General features: G+C 32.9%; 1 protein-coding gene across 1 annotated transcript; it reads left to right on the forward strand.

Moving 5' to 3' along the window:
• Nucleotides 1–2,611: 2,611 nt before the first annotated feature.
• Nucleotides 2,612–18,948, forward strand: LOC133197559 (leukotriene-B4 omega-hydroxylase 3-like). Its single transcript, XM_061333650.1, has 13 exons — nt 2,612–2,680; nt 5,725–5,937; nt 6,022–6,166; nt 8,550–8,731; nt 8,988–9,112; nt 9,362–9,424; nt 9,698–9,821; nt 10,295–10,427; nt 12,164–12,293; nt 12,642–12,917; nt 13,271–13,336; nt 13,539–13,665; nt 17,760–18,948. Exons 2-12 carry the CDS (start codon nt 5,749–5,751, stop codon nt 13,642–13,644), a joined length of 1,539 nt encoding a protein of 512 aa, XP_061189634.1. The 5' UTR covers nt 2,612–2,680; nt 5,725–5,748; the 3' UTR covers nt 13,645–13,665; nt 17,760–18,948.
• Nucleotides 18,949–22,796: the final 3,848 nt, after the last annotated feature.

A 22,796-nucleotide genomic window follows, 5' to 3' on the forward strand; every position in this document is an offset into this window, starting at 1 on the left:
AAAACAAAGACTGTACCAACAGAAATAAGTATATACGACGTAAACAGTGTTAATCTTATTAAAGGTTGTCAAACCATGGTTCTGATTGTTGGTTTCCTGCTGCTTATTGAATTTTGGTTTTCTCAGAGTTTTATATGCTGCATCTAGAAAAAAAAATATTAAAGTTATCAGCTGCTTTATTGCAGATAGCCAAAATTAAACAGATCTTCCTATTTATTTTATTACTTTATATAAAGATAGGAATTTTCTGTAAATTACACAAGTTAAATCTATCGCGTTTCAAAGATATCAAAAATTTTAAATTATAATCTGATAACCGATCTATTTGATTACCGACTCCACGTTTAATCAACAGACTAAGTTTTAAGTCAATTTAACTATGGAAACCTGAGGTTATTCAAGTTCAAAATCGGTGAAAATTTTAATTTGATAAATAACATATATTATTTATATATCTACACTCAGTCTATACGTATTATGATTTTCTAGCTCAGATGCGCCATATATAGCTTTAATTATGTTTAGGATCTCTGGATCATTACTGATATACTGTTGAAATTTACTTGAAGACTGTTCATTCCAAATTAATTTGCATGGGTTTTGTTCCAATTTTGTGGATTTTTTGGGGATTTACATGCAATTTTGTTAATTTTCAAATTGCAAGTATAAGCTCCATGGATTTTTACACTTAGAGTTTCGAGAAAAGGTGATAGGTAATTTTTTCTATGGTGTGTTCTGGTACAAGAACATCAACAATTGCTTGTTAAATAGTAGCTGCAGAACTGTAGCTCTCTGCTTTAGAAAATTCGGACAGACAAAGCATTAAGAGAGCTACAGATCCAAGCGTTGTAAAAACCTTCGATTTACACCGCCGCTTATATGTCGCTTGCTTCGGGTATTATTTCTTGTATTTAATGCTTTCCCCCACTTGAAAAAAATAGATATATAATTATATACTATAATTATATATACTAGGCCTATATGTAAGTTTTTATTCAAATTTGAATAAATAAAATACAAATATGATAAGGGCATTAATCACCATATATTTTGTTTTTTTATTCAATTTTATGGTCATTTTGGTTCCTTATTTCATAATTTCCCACTATAGGTATTTTTTCCATACATTCTAAACAGTTCTCATTTTTGTTGTGGTTATTGAATGAAAAAAAGCAAAGAAGTAGTGTCATTTATAATTTATTTTATTTGTACAATATTTACATAGATTATATAACAAAGGTACTAAAATAAAAATAAATCACAAGCACAACAAACAAGCATTAAGTCACATAAGTCACAGTCAAATAACAGTCACATCAGCAGAACACTGGGTTCAAAAAGGACTGTAGAGGCGGCCAAGCTTCTTCAGCAGTGAAGAGGTAGAGATATTCCCCTCTGCTTTCTGGTTCCACAGCTGAAAGATCTTGGCCTGAACCTAATTTGAAAAATTAAAAAGATAAGTAAGTAAGATCCTTCATCAACAAATAAAATTAATCCAAAGTAAGTTGCATCAGAATAATTTTTACACTGTATGTGAGCAGTTTAAGAGCAAATTCTTACAAAATGTAGTAATTATTTTAAAATGAAATTAATATGTTACCTTTCTTGTTGACTTTCTCTGCATCCTCTGCAACTTCCCCTCACTTACAAGACGCCTCTGTAAGGGGATCTGCTTCCTTCTTCAGGAGGTCTAGCAGAATGTAGAAGGGAAGGCTGTGGGACCCTTGGGCCTTCTGGAGTTTCATCCTGGTGTGCCAGCCTTCAACCTGAAGAATTGATTTAGAATTAAAAGTCATACCAAATGATTTTATTTCAAGTTGTACATTGTATAGAAGTAAAGTAAATTTTAGAATATTAACTACATGTAATAAAAAAAGTTTTATATAACGTACTTGAATATCTGAGAATTTATCATATGTATCTTTAATTTTCTTAATATATTAATACCTCATTGATTGTCCTGATGGACTGGTTGAAGGTATACACTAGGATGAAACTGGCCAGGTACGTTTGGTGATCCAAGTCCTCTGGACATAGTTGACAACATCCCTCAAGAGTCCTTCCTCCCCAGCAGAGTCGCTGATTTTCTGGAAGGCTGGAACGAAGTGTTCCTCGGGCATGAGAAGGAGTGCCATCAACTTCCTCACGCACTTGTTGACGTCATCTTTCTCTCTGTATGCAACCTGAAAGAAAAAATTATACAGTAAAGTAACCAAAAATTTACCTTTAACCCCCCCCCCCCCGAAAAATTAGGGACCCCTCAGGAGTGCAGCTTTTCATAGGAGGGGGAAGGGGTTCAAGGTCATTTTTTTAAATTATTTAACTATAAGATAAAATCTAAATTAATATTCTGAAAATCCCTGATGACCCCCCTACCCCCCCCCCCCCAAAAAAAATAAAAATAAATAATAAATAGATAAAGCCATGAATACAATTCTTTTTATATGATTCCTGCTTTTCCTCATTTTTTTAGGACCTGAACAAGCTAAAAGATAATATGTAGCGCTAATCATGATAAGGCGCATTGCCCTAACTCTTTGACACCGACTAGTTGTAATTTCGGATATTAGTAGCACCTCCAAGGTTATGTACATCCGGTGATGAGCTGACTATCTCGAGACTGAAGTTGACATCGACCATTGGCTTTGGACAGAGTTTATGAGACTGACAGTTTATGATGGTAAAGTCTTTTTTGTTGATTTTTTATGCGAACAACTGTATTAACTGATTAAGTATATTGTATGCGTAGTGACATCAGAGAATCAGATATAAATAATATGTCATTTTATCTATCATAACTGGTGACATGCACTGTTTACAAAACGTTTATCAGCGAGGTGATAAATGTAAGTGGAGAATAAACTGCACGCACCTCCCCTCTTTATATTAATGTATCCATTCTTTAATTGTGTAAAGGTTCTTCAAGTTTACTTCTGTGTTTTGTCAATTTTTTTTTAAAGTGCTACGTGTTAAATAATCCAGCAACCAGTTCTCAGACATGACTTGTTCCGGACCTTGTTTTTAATGTGGAACTGATTTTATAATCACTGAATGCAATATTAGACATTTATTTAAAACACAATTATAAAAATTGGCTGGTTGTTTCTGTTATATATGGATATACATGTACATATACTAGAATTCACATGGGTACTGGGCTACTAGGCGATCCAACCTCAACACGGATACCAAGCCATCCAGAATATTAACCAAGGTTAACAGGTGTGTGAAAGTCAGTCTGTATACATGTATTGAATCTCAAAAGCTGATAGGCATGGTGCCCCAGAGGCCCTGGTTTCGAGTTCTGGTTGAGTCTGCATTTTTCACCACCTGTGACATTTTAGTGTATGTTGGGTGCCAATTAACTGTCACAGATGGTAATAAATCAAGTGCTCTAATCACATGAGCTAATAACTGAGACCCAATATGTTGACTTTCACACACCTGTTAACCCAGTGACTTTTGTACATGAAATGCTTCTGTTGCTCATGTACTAAGATACTTCTTCCATTCATTGTAAAATTTATATGTTGAAGTGCAGTTTTTATATTTTATTGTAGACACTCTCTCTTGTACCACCAGTTTCGCTGTATTTCTAACTTGCAAACTGCATGTGGCACCAATATATTTCCTTTCTAGATCTGGGAATATGTTTGTCCCTATACTAAACCAGTCTGTTTTATGATTTCTTTTAAAAACAGTCCTGTATAATGATGCAAAAAATATATTTAATGTGTTTTGTTTTGTTTTTTTTTATTTTTTTTTTTACATAATAACAAAACAAAGGCATATCTGTATGTACATGTAAAAGATACATGTTATTCTTTTTTATTTGCCATAGTACAGTGTATTGGTTTTTTTTTTGTTTTTTGTTTGTTTTTTGTGAGTTTCTACATGTATTCATCATTTAAGGTACATGTATACTGTTACATGTACAGTGTAGGTGGACATGTATTTCACTATTTAGATCAAGGCACAATGTCAAAACTAGAGGACACTCTGAAATCTCCTTTGCCAACCATGGGAATGTCTCTCTTTTATCTTATTCTTTGGATTATATCCTTTATTCTGTGTTCTCAAGGGGGAAAAAATAGAACATATATGATATGGAGTGCTCTTGCAATTCTTAGTGATTGTAATGATTCTGCTGGACTTCATAATGCCTAGTGGTAGAAAGTTGGTAACTTTTAAATTTATTTTAAACCTTTGTTAAAATGAATTTTCTGCAGAATCTTATTTACACTTCCCCCTTAAAGTACACTTTTTTCTTAAAATTTCCTCAATATCCATTCAAAAGTTGAGTTATGTTTCAGACAGACAAACAAACAAGGATAAAAACATTATTTCCTTCAAAATTCATTTGTGGCAATAATGTAAAAATATATTGAGACAGAATTACGTAACTTGTTAATAATATTTCCTCTATAAATGATTGATTATGTCTCTGTGAAATAAATTGATTCATTAAGGAAGGGAAATGAGATTTTGTAAGATGTCTGTTTTTAAGTACACAAGGTTTCCTGTGCTGTGTACTTATTTGTATCACTTTTCTGACTGTGAACTATTGTAAAATACTTACAGTTGTATCTTGTGCATCAAATTACAGTGGGCTTTCAAAATTTGTACTTAAGCCAAGAACACTTAGAGAGAGGGAAAATCAGTTGTGTAAAATACTGTGTGTATTTAATCTCAATATGGATTCTATGCATTTGCCATTGAGAATTTTCTCACATTGCAGTCAGTTTATTTATGTATGCAAGTACATGTACACCTGTATTGCATGGATATGTATACTTTCTATGCTTAAATGTGTACACTGTCCATGCTGTAAAATTATATATGTGCTATTTTGCAATGAAAAAATAATCAAAAACAAAGTCCATGACTTAAGGGAAAAGACTTGTAAAATCTGCAGTGTTGTGCAAAGAACAAAGAAAATTGTAAGCATTTGACTGAGGTGGGTTTTAATTCAAAAGTGAATATAAAGAGAGTTGATGGAAGGATCTGAATTCTTTAAGGCCACAGTGAGTCAAATTAACATGCAAGCATCTCTGCTTTAGTATATATTCAAATCATGGTCTTAGATGGGATTAGGTAGTGCCATTTTATTCTTTTACTATGTGAGGAAAAAATAAAATGAGATTTTGCAGAACAGCAAGTGAGTCAAATTAATCCAAAAACATACATGTATATCTCATATTGTTTGGATTCAAGTTGGTTAAACATGTTAGAAATGGCCCTATGGCTAGGTAGGGGACACAGTAGGGGACCATAGTTTTAGATAAGAATACATGGGGAGAAAAATGGTTAATTTTAGTTATCTTTTCATGAAATGGTACACAGCCCTTTCAGTGAACAAAATTTAAATCCCTGTTACCCAGTGAAACTTTGTGTAAGATTTGGTGGAAATTGTCAAGTAGTTTAAATGTGTAAGGTGTAGAGACAGCCACAACAGACAGACACCAGACAATTTTCAATAATAAAAGAAGGTATTTATAAGGTAAGCTAAAAGACTGATTTTGTTTAAAAGATGACATATATCTGTTAACCTAAAACTCCATGTACAAATGAAAAGGTAAGTTTGTATCTCCCATTTAATGCTTGTTTACTTTGGATGATGCCTGCCAATGCTTGAAGTATATACATGTAGTGCTCATAAACAAAACCATAAATTCGGAGAAGGAGATATGAAAATGGAGTAATGAATCTTATTTTATTTTCTAGATCAGCTGGTCAGTAGTGTAAACAATGACGGTCCTGGGTATCTCTATCCTGTCCTCCTGGTGGTCCTGGGTCAGTTTTGGATTTATGGCCATCTTGCTGTATGTCATCTTCAAAGTGACCTTGGCTTATATAGACTATCGTACTTGGGCCCACTTCTACAATAACCTCCCAGGGGACCCCTACCCCAGCAAACTCATGGGGCACCTGCTGATGGTAAGAAGTAATATTTCAACAGTCTTTAGTTATTGAGATGAAATAGTATGACAGGCATTATGGTTGTACCTTCTCCCGCTGTAGTATCCGGGTCCAAATGAGGAGGGGCTTAAATTCCAGATGAAGCGCTGTGACAAATACCCAATGTTTCACTTACTGTGGATAAGTTTTAGACCAGTGCTAATTCTCCATCATCCAGAAACAGTCAAAGTGCTTCTGAAATCTACAGGTATGACTTTTATAAAAGTGTTGTGTCTGAAATCTACATGTGAGATACTTATGACAATGGTGTGTCTGAAATCTACAGGTATGATATTTATGACAATGTTTTGTCTGAAATCTATTGGTACATGTTTGATATTTATGACAATGATGTGTCGGAATATTACAGTGTTAACAATTCATTCTCTCACAAAATTTGATGATGTTGGCCATGATACTAGTGAGTGTTTGTGAAGACTAATAAAGCAACCTTTACTTGTTTATTTTTTAGGTCACCTGAGTCACTCAGGTGACCTATTGCTATCCGTTTTTGTCCGTCGTCGTGCGTCCGTCGTGCGACGTGCGTCGTGCGTTAACATTTAAACATTTTCAGCTTCTTCTCTGAAACCGCTCAACCAATTTCAACCAATTTTGGCATATAGCATTTATGGGTGAAGGGGGACAAAAATTGTGAATTTCATGGTCCCTGCCCCCCTGGGGCCTGAGGGGTGGGGCTAAAACCACCAAAATTAATGCAATCTTTAAAAATCTTCTTCTTTACTCCTGGACATCAAGCAGTCAAACTGTTGGCATGATTGTAATAAGCATTGAGCCCTCTACCAAAATTGTGAAATTCATGGCCCCAGGGTCAGGGGTTCTGGTGCTTGGGCGGGGCTATATAGATCATATAGTGAAAGTGCATTATTTCTTTGAAAATCTTCTTCTCTACTCCTGGGTATTATTGAAACAAATTGAATACATATTTATGATAAGCAAGAGTGACTCTACCAAAATTATGAAATTCATAGCCCCAGGGTCAGGGGTTCTGGTGCTAGGGCGGGGCTATATAGGTCATATAGTGAAAGTGCATTATTTCTTTGAAAATCTTCTTCTCTACTCCTGGGTATCATTTAAACAAATTGAATACATAGTTATGATAAGCCAGAGTGACTTTACCAAAATTGTGAAATTCATAGCCCCAGGGTCAGGGGTTCTGGTGTTAGGGTGGGGCTATATACATGTAAATCATATAGTGAAAGTGCATTATTTCTTTGAAAATCTTCTTCTCTACTCCTGGGTATTATTGAAACAAATTGAATACATATTTATGATAAGCAAGAGTGACTCTACCAAAATTGTGAAATTCATGGCCCCAGGGTCAGGGGTTCTGGTGCTAGGGTGGAGCCATATATATCCTATAGTGAAGGTGAATTATTTCTTTAAAAATCTTCTTCTCTGCCCCTGGGTATTATTTAAACGAACTATTAGTACATTGTTATGATACGCAAGTATGCCTCTTCCAAAATTGTGAATTTCATGGCCCCAGGGTCAAGGGTTCTGGTGAAAAAGGGGGGGGGGGCTCTATTGATTATATAGTGAAAAAACAAAATATCTCTGAAAATATTCTTTTCTGCTTCTGGTTACAAAGCAAAGAAGCTAAGTGTATATTTATGATGAGCATGATTGCTTCTTCCAGAGTAGTGAATTGCATGACCCCTGGGTCAGATGTGCTGGTGTAAGGGTGGGGCTCTTGATAATATAGTGAAAATGCATTAATTCTGTTAAATAATCCTGTCTGCCCCTTAGTGTTAATCAGATAAACAAAGTGATTACTTACATGTATGATGAATTAACTTCTGGTCCTAGGGTGAGAGGCTCTGGTGTTTCTCGGTGGGGATGGGAGGTGGGGGGGGGGGGAGTGTGTGGGGAGGGGGGACTGGGGGGCTCTATTGATAATGTAGTGAATCTGTAGTAAAAAATGCATTATTTCTTTGAAAATCTTCTCTGCACCTGGGCATATCAGAGGCAAAAAGAGTAAAAGTTTTAATAAATATTTTTGAACATCTGGACCATTTTGTCAAGTGTTCTGGTCTTGGCCAGGGCTCTATTAATTTGTATTCTACTGAGGGGAGTTATTCCCCTTTGCCATTTACTTTTGATAGTTAGTCACTGTAAATAATGTACTTGAAAGGTTAATGGAATAAAAGAATTTTGCAAGATTTTTTATTGTATAATACAAAAAGTACTTTCATAGTTTTAATGATCAGGTAGACTTGTAAGTAATAGATAAATAAAAATGAGACAAAAATAACTTGTCTTTTTCAATGTTCATCAAAGACCAAGAGAGTCCAATGTAAGAGATTTCAACAAGGAATTAAAATAGTACAGAAGCACTGATAGTTTGTTAATATACTGTGATAGTGATAAATGGGGAACAGATTAGAACCTAATTTACGAACTGTTAATGAACACTAGACTAATTATTTTGTTGATCCTGATCACCCTATTTTTCTTGCTTTTGGGCAACAAAGCTTCACCTTTCAGTTCATTTTATACTCTATGGATTCTTTAAATTGTTGTATTATACTCAGGTGACCGTTAAGGCCCTTGGTCCTCTTGTTTCTTGATAGAGCCAAAACCTCACCAAACAGGTACAGTGTATATCTTGGGTTTGGATTGGTTGGGAGAAGGTTTACTCATAGCTAATGGACAGAAGTGGGCACGGAATCGCAGGCTTCTTACCCCAGCATTCCATTTTGATATTTTACAGTCTTATATAGCCCTCAAAAACAAGGCTGCTTCCATTCTAGTGGTATTTATGTTTTTGCAAATGAAATACAGAATGAATTTGGGTGTTTGTTGAATATTAGATTAGAAATATATCCTTTTCTGTTTACCAAATATTTAAACATATGTCTAACATATATAGATGCATATATAAATCAGTTTCATAAAGCATGGAGAATGATTATTAATATTTAATCTGTAAACTACATGCATATTGTTCCATATTATGATGTCTTTTTAACCCAGTATCTATGGGAGTTGGTGTTTATGACAATTTTCAGGACAAGATAGATAAACAGGTGGAGGCAGGGAAGAGTTTTGAGATGTTTTCTTTCATTGGCTTGGCTTCTCTAGATATCATTCTCCAGTGTGCATTTTCCTTTGAGAGTAACTGCCAACAGTTAGGGTAATGTGCATTTTCCTTTGAGAGCACATGTAACTGTCAAAAATTAAATCATCCAGTTATGCCAAATATGAATATGTATTTTTTTTTTTTTTTTTTTTTTTAAATTAAAATGGTTAGTTACATACATGTATTAAAATAATTCAAGCTGATGCTCACATGATTACTAGAAATATATATTACACCTCTGATTCTGATACAAAACAAATCAATGTATGATAATTTATTGAGTATGTCTGTACTGGGTTTCAGGGACACACATCCTTATGTCCATGCAGTTAATGTGCTGTCTGATATCTGGGTGGCAAGGTCTTTGTAAGTTGTCTACATACACAGTTCAATTGCTCTACTGGTAGAAAAGAGTGTATATATATTATGTGTCATATATAAGCATAATCTGTGGCTTGATAAACATAACAAACATGATGCAATTATCAACATTTGAAATTCCTTTATGTGTGCATATACATATATAATCATTAATTTTTTTTTATTGCAATTATTTTACCTTGTATACTGCATGAGGTATGATCTGTATAAACTGCATGTATCAAAATATGTAGAGCTGATATAAAGAATTTATTACAGAAAACCTTGGTTTTACGCTGACTTTCTGTTCAACTTGTCACCCAGTGGCCGAGAGTTTAAGAAGAACTGTGATTATGTGCATAAAGTGGCAGAGGACATTATTGAGAAAAGAAGGAGAAGTTTAGTAAGTTAATTGTCTTTGTCTTCTTCACTTTGTAATGGAGGATCCATATATGCATGCATTTTAAGGAAGGAAATTACAGGGAATCTCTGTTGTTTAAAAGAAATGATAATAAGATTTTATAAAAAAAATAAAAAAAAAAACAATTGAAAACTTCATAGGGATTAAAAGTTGTAGCTACTGACATACATTCAAATCTCGCACTCAGTGGAACCAAGAAAAAACTGTGAGATTTCCAAAGATTTGAGATATTGAGGGTAAAATTCTTAAATAATAATTAAGTAGCTGGAACTTCAGAACTACTTTGACATATCCTTGGTATTTGAGATATTGGTATTCGAGATACTGTACCTTTTTTCTATAGACACATTTCACTCTCACTTTATAGTTCCTCAGCATGATAGAAATATTAAGCTTTTTGAATGCATGCAATACATATAATTGTTATTTGTTTTAACTCATGAATGAATTTGTAGAAAGAAGATGGTCCAAATCCAAAGTCTCGTCACCTTGACTTTCTGGACATTTTATTGACAGCAAAAGATGAAAATGACAAGGGACTGACTTCACTAGAAATTAGGAATGAGGTGGACACGTTCTTGTTTGAAGGTAAAAAATTATTCTCTTGTGACATATTAGCCATCAGTTTTAGTGAAATTGTTCCTATTTTAATATCAATACTTACTCATGTGTCAGTTTGAATGTCAAGTTTCTACATGTACCTATTATTATTATAAATGTGTGGCTTTATCCTCAAGTCAAATTCCTTATATTGATAACAGCTTATTTCTTGAAGTAGCAGAGCAATAAGACGGATATATTGTAAATGTGGAACTCAGTGATGCTGCAATTTCAAATACATTTTAAGGAGGAATGCCAGACCAAAATTTTATTTCATAGATCTTTAATAGATCCATGTTAATTAAGTTATGGTTTCAGCATTAAAAGACTGATATTAGCTCTTAATTATTTTATAAATATTTTTTCCAATTTTTCATAGAAAATGAAAAAAAAAATGTATTATTTGCAAATAAGATGCTTTAGAGTTAAAAATTTGCTGTTAATAATAGCATAATATGAATATTTAATAAAATATGTTAAAAAAAAAAAAAATAAAAAATAAAAATAAAAAAAAAAATTTAAAAAAAAAAAAAAAGCCAGAGATACATTTTAATTTTTTTTTACTAAAAGATTATTTATGAAAATAAATAAAACACATTATTTGTGAATATTTTGAAAACCTATGGATAAAATATTCGAAAAACAGGTCTCAGCTTCAAAGGATACATGTATGTTAGACAATCATATTTAAGAAATTGAAATGAAATTGCGAAATTTTACAGAAATTATTTTTTTAAATTTTGGCCAATCCCAATCGAAATTAAACTGACCCCAACTGGAATTTTATAACAATTGGAAATAGATAACATTTTCACAAGAATACTAGTTTGTTTAGGTGTAATACGGCTAAAAAAGTAATTGTACTTGACAATCAAATAGATTTCTTAGTGGTAAATACATAAAAAAGGCAATAAATTATTATTTTATTTATTTTGTGTTAATTTTGATTGGGATCAGTTTTATTTTGATCTGGATTGGTCCAAATTTTAAAATAATTATTTTCTCTAAAATTTCGCAATGTCATTTCAATTTCTTTTTAAAATGTGATTGACTTACGTGTTCTTCCTAGTTGTGACTAGTTTTATGAAGGTTTTATCCTTAGGTTTAAAAAATATTCACAAGTAATGTGTTTTATTTTCTTAAATATTTTTTTATTTAAAAAGTTAAAATGTCTATCCAGCCTTTCTTTACATATTTTATTAGACATTCATATTATTCATTTATTAAGAGCAAATTTTAAACCATAAAGCATCTATTTGCAAATAAAACATTTTTTCATTTTCTCTGAAAAAAATGGGGGGAAAATCGTATAGAATAATTAAGAGCTAATATTGGTCTTTCAATGCTGAAACCATAGCTTAAAACGTGTGTCTTAAAGGTCTATTAAATAAAATTCTGATATGGCGTTCCTCCTCAATTTATTAGCTATGAGTGAAGTAGCAGCAAGTTTGTAGTAGAAGTTGCTCCCCTTTCTGCTGCAAACATTGTCTACAGGTTACATATCGATATTTGATTATCACATGCTTAAAAGAAAATTGATATGGGAAATCTATTTTTCTCTAATGCAATTCATTGCACAATCTATCCATCTTAATGCTTTAAGTACATTCCAAAGTGATGTCACATCAGTGCTTTAAATTTTCTTTTCAATATAAGATTTCTCTGAAGAGCCATTTAAGTAGTTCGTTTGTCTGCTTAATGCGACCAACTTTTTGTTTTTTTAGGCCATGATACAACAACAAGTGGCATGTGCTGGACTCTGTATTTGCTGGCCAAACATCCTGAGCACCAGGATCTCTGTCAGCGGGAGATTGACGATCTTCTGAAGGGGCGAGACAATGAGGATTTAGAATGGTAAGGAGACGTGCCTCTGTTTTGTCTTTCTGAATGTCTCAGTTCCTTAGTATTTGTGCCACAAAAATCATTTTGAAATATCAGTGTCATTTTGATGATATAAAATATGTAACAAAGAAAATATATATATATATATATATATATATATATATATATCCTATTCCACTACAATTATAATGTTTAAAGCAGCGATACTTAAAGAAACACTAATTTTTGACATTTCAAGGTCATAATTGTATGCAAACATTTAAATTTCAGTAAAATTTGAAACTATAGAAAAATATATAGAAAAGTGAAGATCTCTCTTTCATCATTTGATATATGGTGTGATTGGTTTCCTGATTTTAGGGCTGACCTATCTAAGCTTAATTACCTCACTCAGTGTATAAAGGAAAGCATGCGGCTCTACCCCCCAGTGACCTTCATACAGCGGGTCACAACCAAGGAAACAGTGCTAGATGGCCATCCCATTCCTAAAGGTACAACGATTGGAATTCAAATCTATAACCTCCATCATAACAAGGCAGTATGGGAAGACCCCTATGAATACCGCCCCCACAGGTTCTCCCCAGACAATGAAAAGAATGATAGTTTTGCTTTCGTACCTTTTTCTGCAGGCCCCAGGTAAGACCATCTTCATCATGAAAATTTTTACCAATGCAGACTGGAAAGAAATTCAAGAATGTAACTGATAATTTTCAGAAAATTACCTCTTTACAAGGATTTAACCTGTCTTGTCTGTTTTATCATCCACAGAAACTTTAAAGATTATTTATCTATAAAACAGTTTTAATAAGGATTCAAGATTTTATACAGTCATGTATTTATTTTCAAAGTACATGACTTACAGATCTGTTAATTTCTAGAAAAAAAATGAAGTTCTGTATTTTAATGAACTCAATTCAGATGTTGTATAAACCACTAATTTATTCCTTTTATACTATATATATACTGTATTCTTATTTTCCTCTTTTCAGAAATTGTATTGGACAACATTTTGCAATGAATGAAATGAAAATCATTCTTGTTCATATTTTACGAAGGTTTGTAACATACAAACTGATTGATCAGTAATCATCACATGCATGAATTGATCAATTTTAAAAGATTTTGTTTTGGTCATCTTTTTTCTTGAAGTTTTTTATTGTTATAATAGTTATCTAATTGAGTGCTGACATTTACATGTAGTCCTCTCACAAATGCCATAAAGTAGAAAATATCCTTCAAAGTTTCATGTACTTACAGATATGAGTTAAGTTTGGATCCAGATCATGAGGTTGACATTAAGATTGGGGTTGTGCTACGAACAAAGAATGGAATAAAAGTCCAAGCAAAGAGGAGGAATGTTTAAAGGTCAGAGGCTGGTATTCATGTAAGTTTTCTTTAAGTTGTATTGTTGGAGTGCACAAAAATTTGAGTCTTAATTCCCATTGAATTAATTAGGTGATGGTGTATTCTTTGATTGTGACATCCATACAGCCAAACATTGTCAGCCAACAGTCAACACTAAATAAAGTTCTAGCCTTAACAAGTTTTTTTGCCTAAAAAGGAGATATAACTGAAGTGAAAGGTTAAGATCATAATGGAACCAAGACCAGACCATTTGTCTTAAGAGCCCTATGTACACTGCACACTAGAGAATTCTGATTTTGTGGTACTTTTACGCAGATAGAGTGATCTGCCCTTGATCAAAAATAAAATAAATGGAAATGTACAGTTTATTACTTAATTTGTGATCAAATCAAGCATTTATAACACTTTAATAGGCCAAGATGAATAGATAGAACACATTATTTGAAGGTATTTAGCCTACTTAAGTAAACAACAGTGATTTATGTTCATCAGTACATGTACTTCATCGTCTATAAACATTTTTCCTGGGGGTAAATGCAAGGTACCCTATGTTGAAAATGTGATAGATAAGCTCAATACTTACACCTTTACAAACTATAATTTTCTCATTGTCCAAAAAATATTTTCCTCTAGTGTATAGAGGGTCCTTAAATTATAATGAAATATGTACATGCTAAAATATACCTGCGTCAGTATAAGTTATATTCCCAACAGACATACTTACCAAAATGCAATTATATTACTTTGACTTCTAAGTCAAATACAGTGGCTGCAACATTATTGTTGACAAACCAATCGTGTAGAATTGTTCGTGAAACGTGTGTGATCGTTCGTGTAACGTGAGGGATCATGCGTGTATCAGGCTCAATCGTTTGTGGTTTAAATCGTGCATGGTCGTGCAGTATGAAACGTGCAAATTTCGTTTTGTAAGTTTTTATCGGAATGCATTTGTTAAACAAGCATTTCGCTTGTCTGCTTTTTAAAAAAAAAATGCAGCACGATTTACATAATTGAACAAACTAATTATCGCCGGTAAATAAGCAATATAGTAAGTCGTTCAATATTGTATTCTCTTAAAGTATCGTAACATTTAATGATAAACGTATTTAAGATCTTTAACGATCTTTTTTCTGAACATTGATGCTCATTATATTTACTGCTAAATCAAGTCAAGATATTTTTTATATCAATGCATCAAAAATGTATATCTTTACAAAAGTAATGAATAATTCTTAATGCTGACAGAAGTATTTAGTCGGCAAATGTTACCGACATGATTGTCTCGGTCTCTTCTATCAGTGTTTATCCCTGATACTTACTTTTATATTTATAATTTCTGCAAACGAATGAATTGTCAATTATTTACTGATTTTAGAGATTCACCAGTGGAAAGATGGATATAAATTTAATTAATTTTTATATGTCAATTTTTATTATCTTATCCCCCTAACTGCATATCATAAAATCCAATGGAATCAAAACTCACGACCCATGCACCTATAACATCTCAATTCTCATAGAACATATAGCAATTGATCATAAATTACATCCTTACGAAGTCGGAGAATTTCATAGATTATTATTTGTAATCTAAAATAAATATTAAGGTAGTCCAATCCTCAGGTTCAGAAAATCAGCTTTTTCGGTAATTTAAAATGCTCACAAAAATGTCTCAGATTTCACAGAATAACATGCATTTACCCATGGTATTTCTTCAAAGTTTATTATTAAAGTTAATCATATTATATAGGGAAAATCATCAAATCTCACATACATTTTCGGTAAATGCAAATAAAAGAACCAGCTATGCATTTTCTAATTGAAAACTGATCTACAGATATACGAGGGGTGATCAAAAAGTTCGCGAACTAATTGGATAACTTACATAATATTATTCAAAGTGGGATTTTGAGTTTACTCTTTTTCAAAGTAGGCTCCTCTTGCTTTTATGCACTTTTGCCATCAGTCTGCCCATGCCCGAAACACGTCATCCAAGCCATCACGTGACATGCTTCTTAGCGCCTTGTTCACAGCAGTACCAAGATCTTCTTGGGACTCATATTTCTCTCCCCGTAGGTTATCTTTCAAAACTGGAAATAGCCAGAAGTCACAAATTGCCAAATCTGGACTGTAAGGGGGGTGAGTTAGGTTTTTCTATACCCAGTGTTTCCATGATGTCCATCACAACCCGACTTTTATGGCTAGGCACGTTATCCTGGTGCAAAATGAATCCAGCTCGTATCAGATCAGGGCGCTTTCTCTTTACTGCTCTCATCAAATCTGATTTGATAACCCACGCATAGTAATCTCCAGTAACTGAAGTTTTAGGTGGTACCATGTGATTTAGAATAATTCCGTTGATGTCACAGAAAACAATGAGCATAACCTTCCCTGCAGACTTTGTTACACGTGCTTTCAATGGTGATGGAGAGGAAGAATGCTTCCAAATTGAACTTTGTTGTTTACTTTCTGGTTCATAGAAATGTACCCATGTTTCATCACACATTATAATTCTATTCATGAAAAAATTTCCTTCTTTTGCATATCTACTGATGTATGACTTGCAAACATTTACCCGCATCTTCATTTGTTCTGGCAGCAGGAGGCGAGGAACCCACCTTGCACAAACTCGCCGCATTTTAAGCTTACTCGTTAAAATCTCCTGAACAGTTCCATAAGACATGCTAAGATCATCAGCTATTTCTCTTATAGTAACTCTTCTATCTTTCTTCACAGACTGTTCAACCTGAGATACATTTGTCTCTGTACTAACGTTCAGTGGGCACCCAGATTGATCATCATCTTTCACAGTCTCCCTTCCATCAATAAAACGTTTCATCCACTTATTTATTGAACTTTTTGCAAGCCCACTTTCCCCATATACTTTATTTAAATCATTGTAAATTTCCGTGAAGGATTTTCCGAGTTTTACGTAAAACTTTATTATTGTTCTCTGCTCAAGTATGACTGACTCATCCATTTTTGTCACAGTCACCTCTATATTGACGTAATTTTTACATCATGACGTCATAAATATGATGCAAATTACAACATAACTCATGCTACATCAAGCACATGTTTAGGACTATATGTGTGCCAAAATTCATTTTGCTCTGAACTATGGATAGATAGATATAGAGTTAGTTCGCGAACTTTTTGATCACCCCTCGTATTTTGGGATTCAAAACTATAGGTATCCAGGCATTTTGAGGAAATTGCATGTTTTGCACATACAGTATTTTTAGTTCTTCTGTTTACTCCAATTATTATTTAATACATAGTGTAAAAAGTTTGTTTTATCTTTGTAAGACATCACAGCTCACTTCTAATTCCAGAACATGCTAATAAGCAATGGTATCTTTTGCTAGATTAAAGTAAATTCAATTTCTCTAAAAGTGAATTTATTTTTGTACTTTTGTGGGGTACAAATGTTAACTTTCTATAATTCCATTTCTCAGACTTCAAAGAACCTTGAATCATATTGAGATGCATAAATTGAAAATTGTTGCAAGAAAATATTTCAATTTTAAGCTTTATTTTGGAACTTTTTAAATTAAATATTAGATTTAAGAGTTATCGTTCCCAGCTGAGGATCGGATATCCTTAAGTCTTAATAAGTTTAAAAAATATCCACTCCTAAGTAATTTTTTGTGTAACGTGTAATGTGGAATTGTTTGTGTAATGTGATCGTTTGTGTAAGTTGTCAACAATAATGTTGCAGCCACTGTATCAAGGACATTTCTAGGCCAGGACTCAAGGTCAAATATCAAGGTCATTTATAGGCCAGGACTCATGACTATTGTATGATATGATATTCATGTTCTAAATGAAGCCTTGAGCCTATAAATCTGGATAGGCTTTCTGACAAAAATCTTTTCAATTTGACCACAGAGGTTAGGGTCCATTGGGGCCTGATGGAAAATATCACATTGTCTCTGCATAATAATACAACAAGATGCCAAGTTTCTTAAGTTAGTGATACAAAAGTTGCTATGAATACAATTGTTAAAAGAGACCAAGAAGAGTAACTTTTTATACAACAATAGGTCACTTTGTGGGAGGGGAAGATAAATATTCTGTATCACATTAATGATTATTTTTATTTTATCTCAGAATGTTCGATGACATGGAAATGCGTCTCTTCACCAAAGAAGACTTGTAGTGGTACTTAATCACAACAAACAATAGCTATTATTTACACCATACATGTTATCAATCTTCCCTTCCGGTAAATTCATGTATTATTACTGTATTGGGCTTTTGTTCACTTTATTTATTTCTCTTCCTTGCCCAGTTGGGAGTGTTTAAAGTTAAGCCAATATTTATTATGTTTTCAGTGTTGCATGTACTGATCTTACTCATATGATTTTTTTTCAATGTTTGTTTAATTTATAACTTTATTGAGAGAGGTTATATTGTATACAGTGCTATTTTCGCCCCGTTTTATTTTCGCTCTTTTACACTTGCAAGCAATTTGCCCCATTTTAAATTCACCCAGTCACAGATCTGTTTAAGAAATTATACAGTGTTCTTTGAATTCGCCTCGTTTTAAATTCGCCCACCTGTGAGTAGGGCGAAAGGGGCGAAAATAAAATGGGGGCAAAAATTTCCCTGTGTACAGTATTTATGTTGCAATTTGTTTTCAATTGAAATTACTTGAATTAATGACCTAACACTAAGTAAGAAAATGACAATCCATATCATTTCAGTTCCATTCCATTGTTATGTACAATGTGTACCTCCGGTAATAGCTAGTCTACAGACAAAGTTCATTCCATTATTTATTGATACAAATACGCAGTGATATTTTTGTGCAATTTTTAAGTAATATTCCATGATTGATTTTTCCTGAAAATATTTATGAGATTTACAATTATTTTAAAGTTTATAATCATGTATTTTTGTGCATTACTCAACTATTTGTCATTGGATTAGAGATACATATATACTGTCTTAGCTCATTTTATTTGAGATTTACAATAAGTAAAACTGGATAAACATCTTTATTATATACCCAACTGTTTGTCACTCAGTTTTACTGTTGAATTTACGCAATCACACTGTGGTTTTCTGAATCCATATCACCCCTCTCTGAAACTGATGACGTAGTACACAGATAAATGACGTTTTTATTCTCGCGCATCAAAAAGTTCCTTGACAAAATGGTTTGTTTAGTGGATAAAAGTTATGTAATTGATCCAAAAAGTTTTTTCTTTTATCATATTTTGCTAGTTGTTAAGGGGTATCGTTTGATCTGATGATCCGCGCCTGTCAACTTGACGTGATACGGCTCTTCGGATCAAGTTACTGTTATAACAATATATATATATATATATATATATATATATATATATATATATATATATATATATATATATATATATATATATATATATATTTATTCTAATACCTATGTCTTTGATATTTAGAGTTTGTGTTGAAGATTAGCTGATAAAATTTTAGCCAAATGGCAACTAATTCACAAGGAGAAGTGAAAAGTAGAACAATCTGAATAATTCAGAAATACAAATTGTAAACATAGAAATGGGTTTTTTTTTGTCTGTGTGCAAAAACACTTCTCTGTATATCAGGAACTTTTTTTGTTTAATGATATTTTCTAGTCAACTAAGAATTAGTTGGTATCTCCAAACTTGCCATTTTTAGCTCAGCAGAGCTGAAAGCTCAAGTTAGCTTTTCTGATCACCCATTGTCCAGCATATGTCTCTCTGTAACCTTTTCATGTTTTCATTTTCTTCACAAGAACCACAGGGTCAGTTTTATCCAAAGTTGGCACAAAGCATCTGCATTCTAAGGTAAAGAGGATTTTAAATAGTTCAAATGAAGGACCAGGCCCCCCCTATAAGGTGAGATAATCAAGAAAAGGCAAAAATAGGGTGGGGTCATTAAAAATCTTCTCAAGAACCACTGGGTTAAGAAAAAGTGAACTTTATGTGAAAGCTTCCTTGGGTAGTTAAGAGTCTTAATTGTTCAAATCATGCCCCCCAGGTCTGGGATTAGGTTGGGGTCACTGTAGAGGCTCAAAATTTTACATGGAAATAAATGGACTTTTTTAAATGTTCTCCTCTAGAACTGTTCTTCTCGAGAACTACTGGGCCTGAAAAAATAAAACTTGCGTAAAAGCATCCTGATATAATGTTGATTCTAATTAAAGTGTTCAAATCATGACCCCCTTGGATAGGTTGGGGCCACAATAGTGGATCAAAGTTTACTTCGGAATGTATTGGAATTTTTTTTAAAAATATTTTTCCCAAGAACTACGGACCAGAAAAGATGAAACTTATGTGAAAGGTTCCAATAAAATGTTTTTGCTAGTTTAGTAAAAAAAAAAAAAAAATTACAGTAACATCTTCTCAGGAACCCCGAAAGAGCCATTAATTTATGTTGTTGGTTTCATTTTTGTTTTTTCAAATTATGGACCCTGGGTAAGAGTTGGCTAAAATTGGACTAAATTTTACATAATGCACGTATTCAAGAAAAACATTTCTCCATAACTGCAAGACCATGATAGTCAAATTGATATTGAAGCATCTCAAGCCCATGTTAGTCGTGTTATTGAAGCATCTCCATTTTGTATGGATTCAGAGACCCTTAAGACTTAAGTTTGGGCCATAATATGGTGTCACAGTTTTTCATGGGAATTAAAAGGAGAAAAATCTGAAGAACAGCAGGGCTTTAGTTACTCAGGCAAGTTTTGTGACCCACAAGCATCGTAATTTTTATACTCCTTGCTTGAAAAGTGGAGGGTACACAGTGATGGGGGTGTCCATCCGTACATTTGTACGCCCATAAGATTTAGAGGTACCTATCTCTTATGCGCTACTCCTGAATAAAATTTAATGAGATTTTCACAGAATCTTTATTACATAGTGTCATTGTGCGCTTCCTATTTTAAATTCTGATTGGACAGATATTTGGGTTTCCCATAGCAAAACATGGACTTTGTTATTATACTCAAATGGAGGCGAGGGTATCATTTTGCGATGTCAGTGTTCACAGTACCTCTAGTCTATTTTTTTTTTAAGTCATCAAATTTTTTAAGACAGGCTTAACAGCGACAGTGAAAACTATTTTAAAACCGAGTTCTGTGCCAAATACATGACATTGTATATTGTTAAAGTGTTACAGGGGCCTTTGTAATGGACATTTTTCATAAAGTGGCCTCTCATATTAGTGTGTGTATTTATGAGGCAGCTCTGTTTACAGGTTTGGTGCACATCACTCTTAATATGCATCAGTTTGTAATTACAATGGAATAGAGCAACAAAATAAAACAAAATGTCAACACAAGAGCAAATAGTAAAACTACTTAAGATACATAATTCTGTTTATTAGTTTTTGATTACAATGAAAGTTGTTGCCATGGTTACAAAAAATAGAATGATACATCATGTATGTGAAAATCTTTTTTAAAAAAAAATAATGTACACTCCCAGTTTTAATTCGATTTCAAAAGATCTTGGTATACAAGAAGACTACCGGTATCTTGAAAATTTAAAATGCAAAATTTTACGGATCAGTGGACCTTTTCACAAATATCTTACGAATGAGACAAAAATTTTCCAGTTCTCCAAAAAGTGACTTAGTTTGTAAAAGGTCGTCATAAAATATATTTTTATCACAATAGAATATATTGTGAATTATTCTTCAGAAAAAAATAATTTTTTCATCAAATAAAAAATTACAGAGCTATCAAATTTTAATCTTAGTCGTAAGATTTTTTGTGAAAAGGTCCATTGTTCTAAATGTATATTTTGATAAAATAGCAAAATTACTCAAATTGATATGTTTAACAATTGATTTTAAAGCATTTTTCTGTGTATCAAGTATCTTTGAAGTTTTATCTTAACATACTCTAGAAGTTCATTTTACCACGCATAATTTGTATTCAGTCCTTTGTGCCAAATTAGAACATTTCTACCGATAGCTTGGATTTTCAGGTGTTGCTGACAAACAACGAAATGACGTAAGTTTGGACTTTTGGAATAAGTTTGCACCAACTGATGTAGGTGTTTACCTAATAATATTTCCTCTTCTAACGCTTGATTACAGTTTATGTCACTGACTGTCCCGTGTGACGTAAATATAAACATGTCTCACCAACTGAAAATCCTAGACTCGATAGATTTTTGTAATATTGAAACTGATTTGCAATGTTTAATTTAATAAAGAGTGTTTAATCAGTACACGTTGTGTTTATATAGATGTATTACATGTACCATCATGCAAATTACGAAATACATGTACATATATTCCTACATGGATGTTTTTGATGTATTTATTTTATATAAATATCATTTTATTTATATTTTACCGGGAAAACGATCTAACACCTCTGAAATGTGAGGGTGGGACTTTAGTATTGGTTATACGTGTATTACGAGAAGGTGTGATGACTTTTCAACAATGTATGAATCGCTTAGAGTGTGAAATAACCAAGAACAAAAGTATAGAAAGGTGCACAAGTTAATTAATAACTGGTAATGTATTGGTAGGCGCGGATGAGTAGCGAAAAGGTTTAAAAAGAAAAAAAAGATGCTAAATAATTCAAAACAATTATTTTTGCACAAAAATACTGAAATACAAAACAAAGGGCTTAAAATAAGATCGACTTCGTTTCAAAATGAACCATCAGCGATGCTAAACCAAAAGTTATTAACTGAATTGACGCTAGATGGCGTCCAAACAAAGACCAGGTCAACTGAAAGAACTTTGCAAGATTTTTCATCAAACTTGAAACTTTTATTTTGAAAATTTCTAAGGTTCCATCATGCTAAAACTGGTACATCAACTCAACTCCTAAATGTTATGTCCTTGACCTTTCCTGATAGCCTTGACATCTCATTCCAGCTCACGTCCTTAAACACTGATATAATATGAACTAGAGCAAAGCTCGTTGCAAAGCAACGATTAGGTCTTCCGACGGACGATGGACGTCCAAAGTAATCTATTTGAAGTCTTTATCCTTATAAGAATAAAATTTAGTTTAAAATTCAATTACAAATCATTTTATACGGTTTCTAATGATTTTATAGAAAAGTACTTCCGACGGATTGTTTTTGTTGTCGATTATCCAAGTAAAAGTTAGTTTCATAATTATGCCTTTATTCTAAACTGTTCAAATTTTTTTTT

Source organism: Saccostrea echinata, unplaced genomic scaffold (assembly GCF_033153115.1).
Source record: "Saccostrea echinata isolate AGI-Se365-2 ecotype Australia unplaced genomic scaffold, CSIRO_AGI_Sech_v1 ptg000030l, whole genome shotgun sequence".
NCBI lineage: Eukaryota > Metazoa > Mollusca > Bivalvia > Ostreida > Ostreidae > Saccostrea > Saccostrea echinata.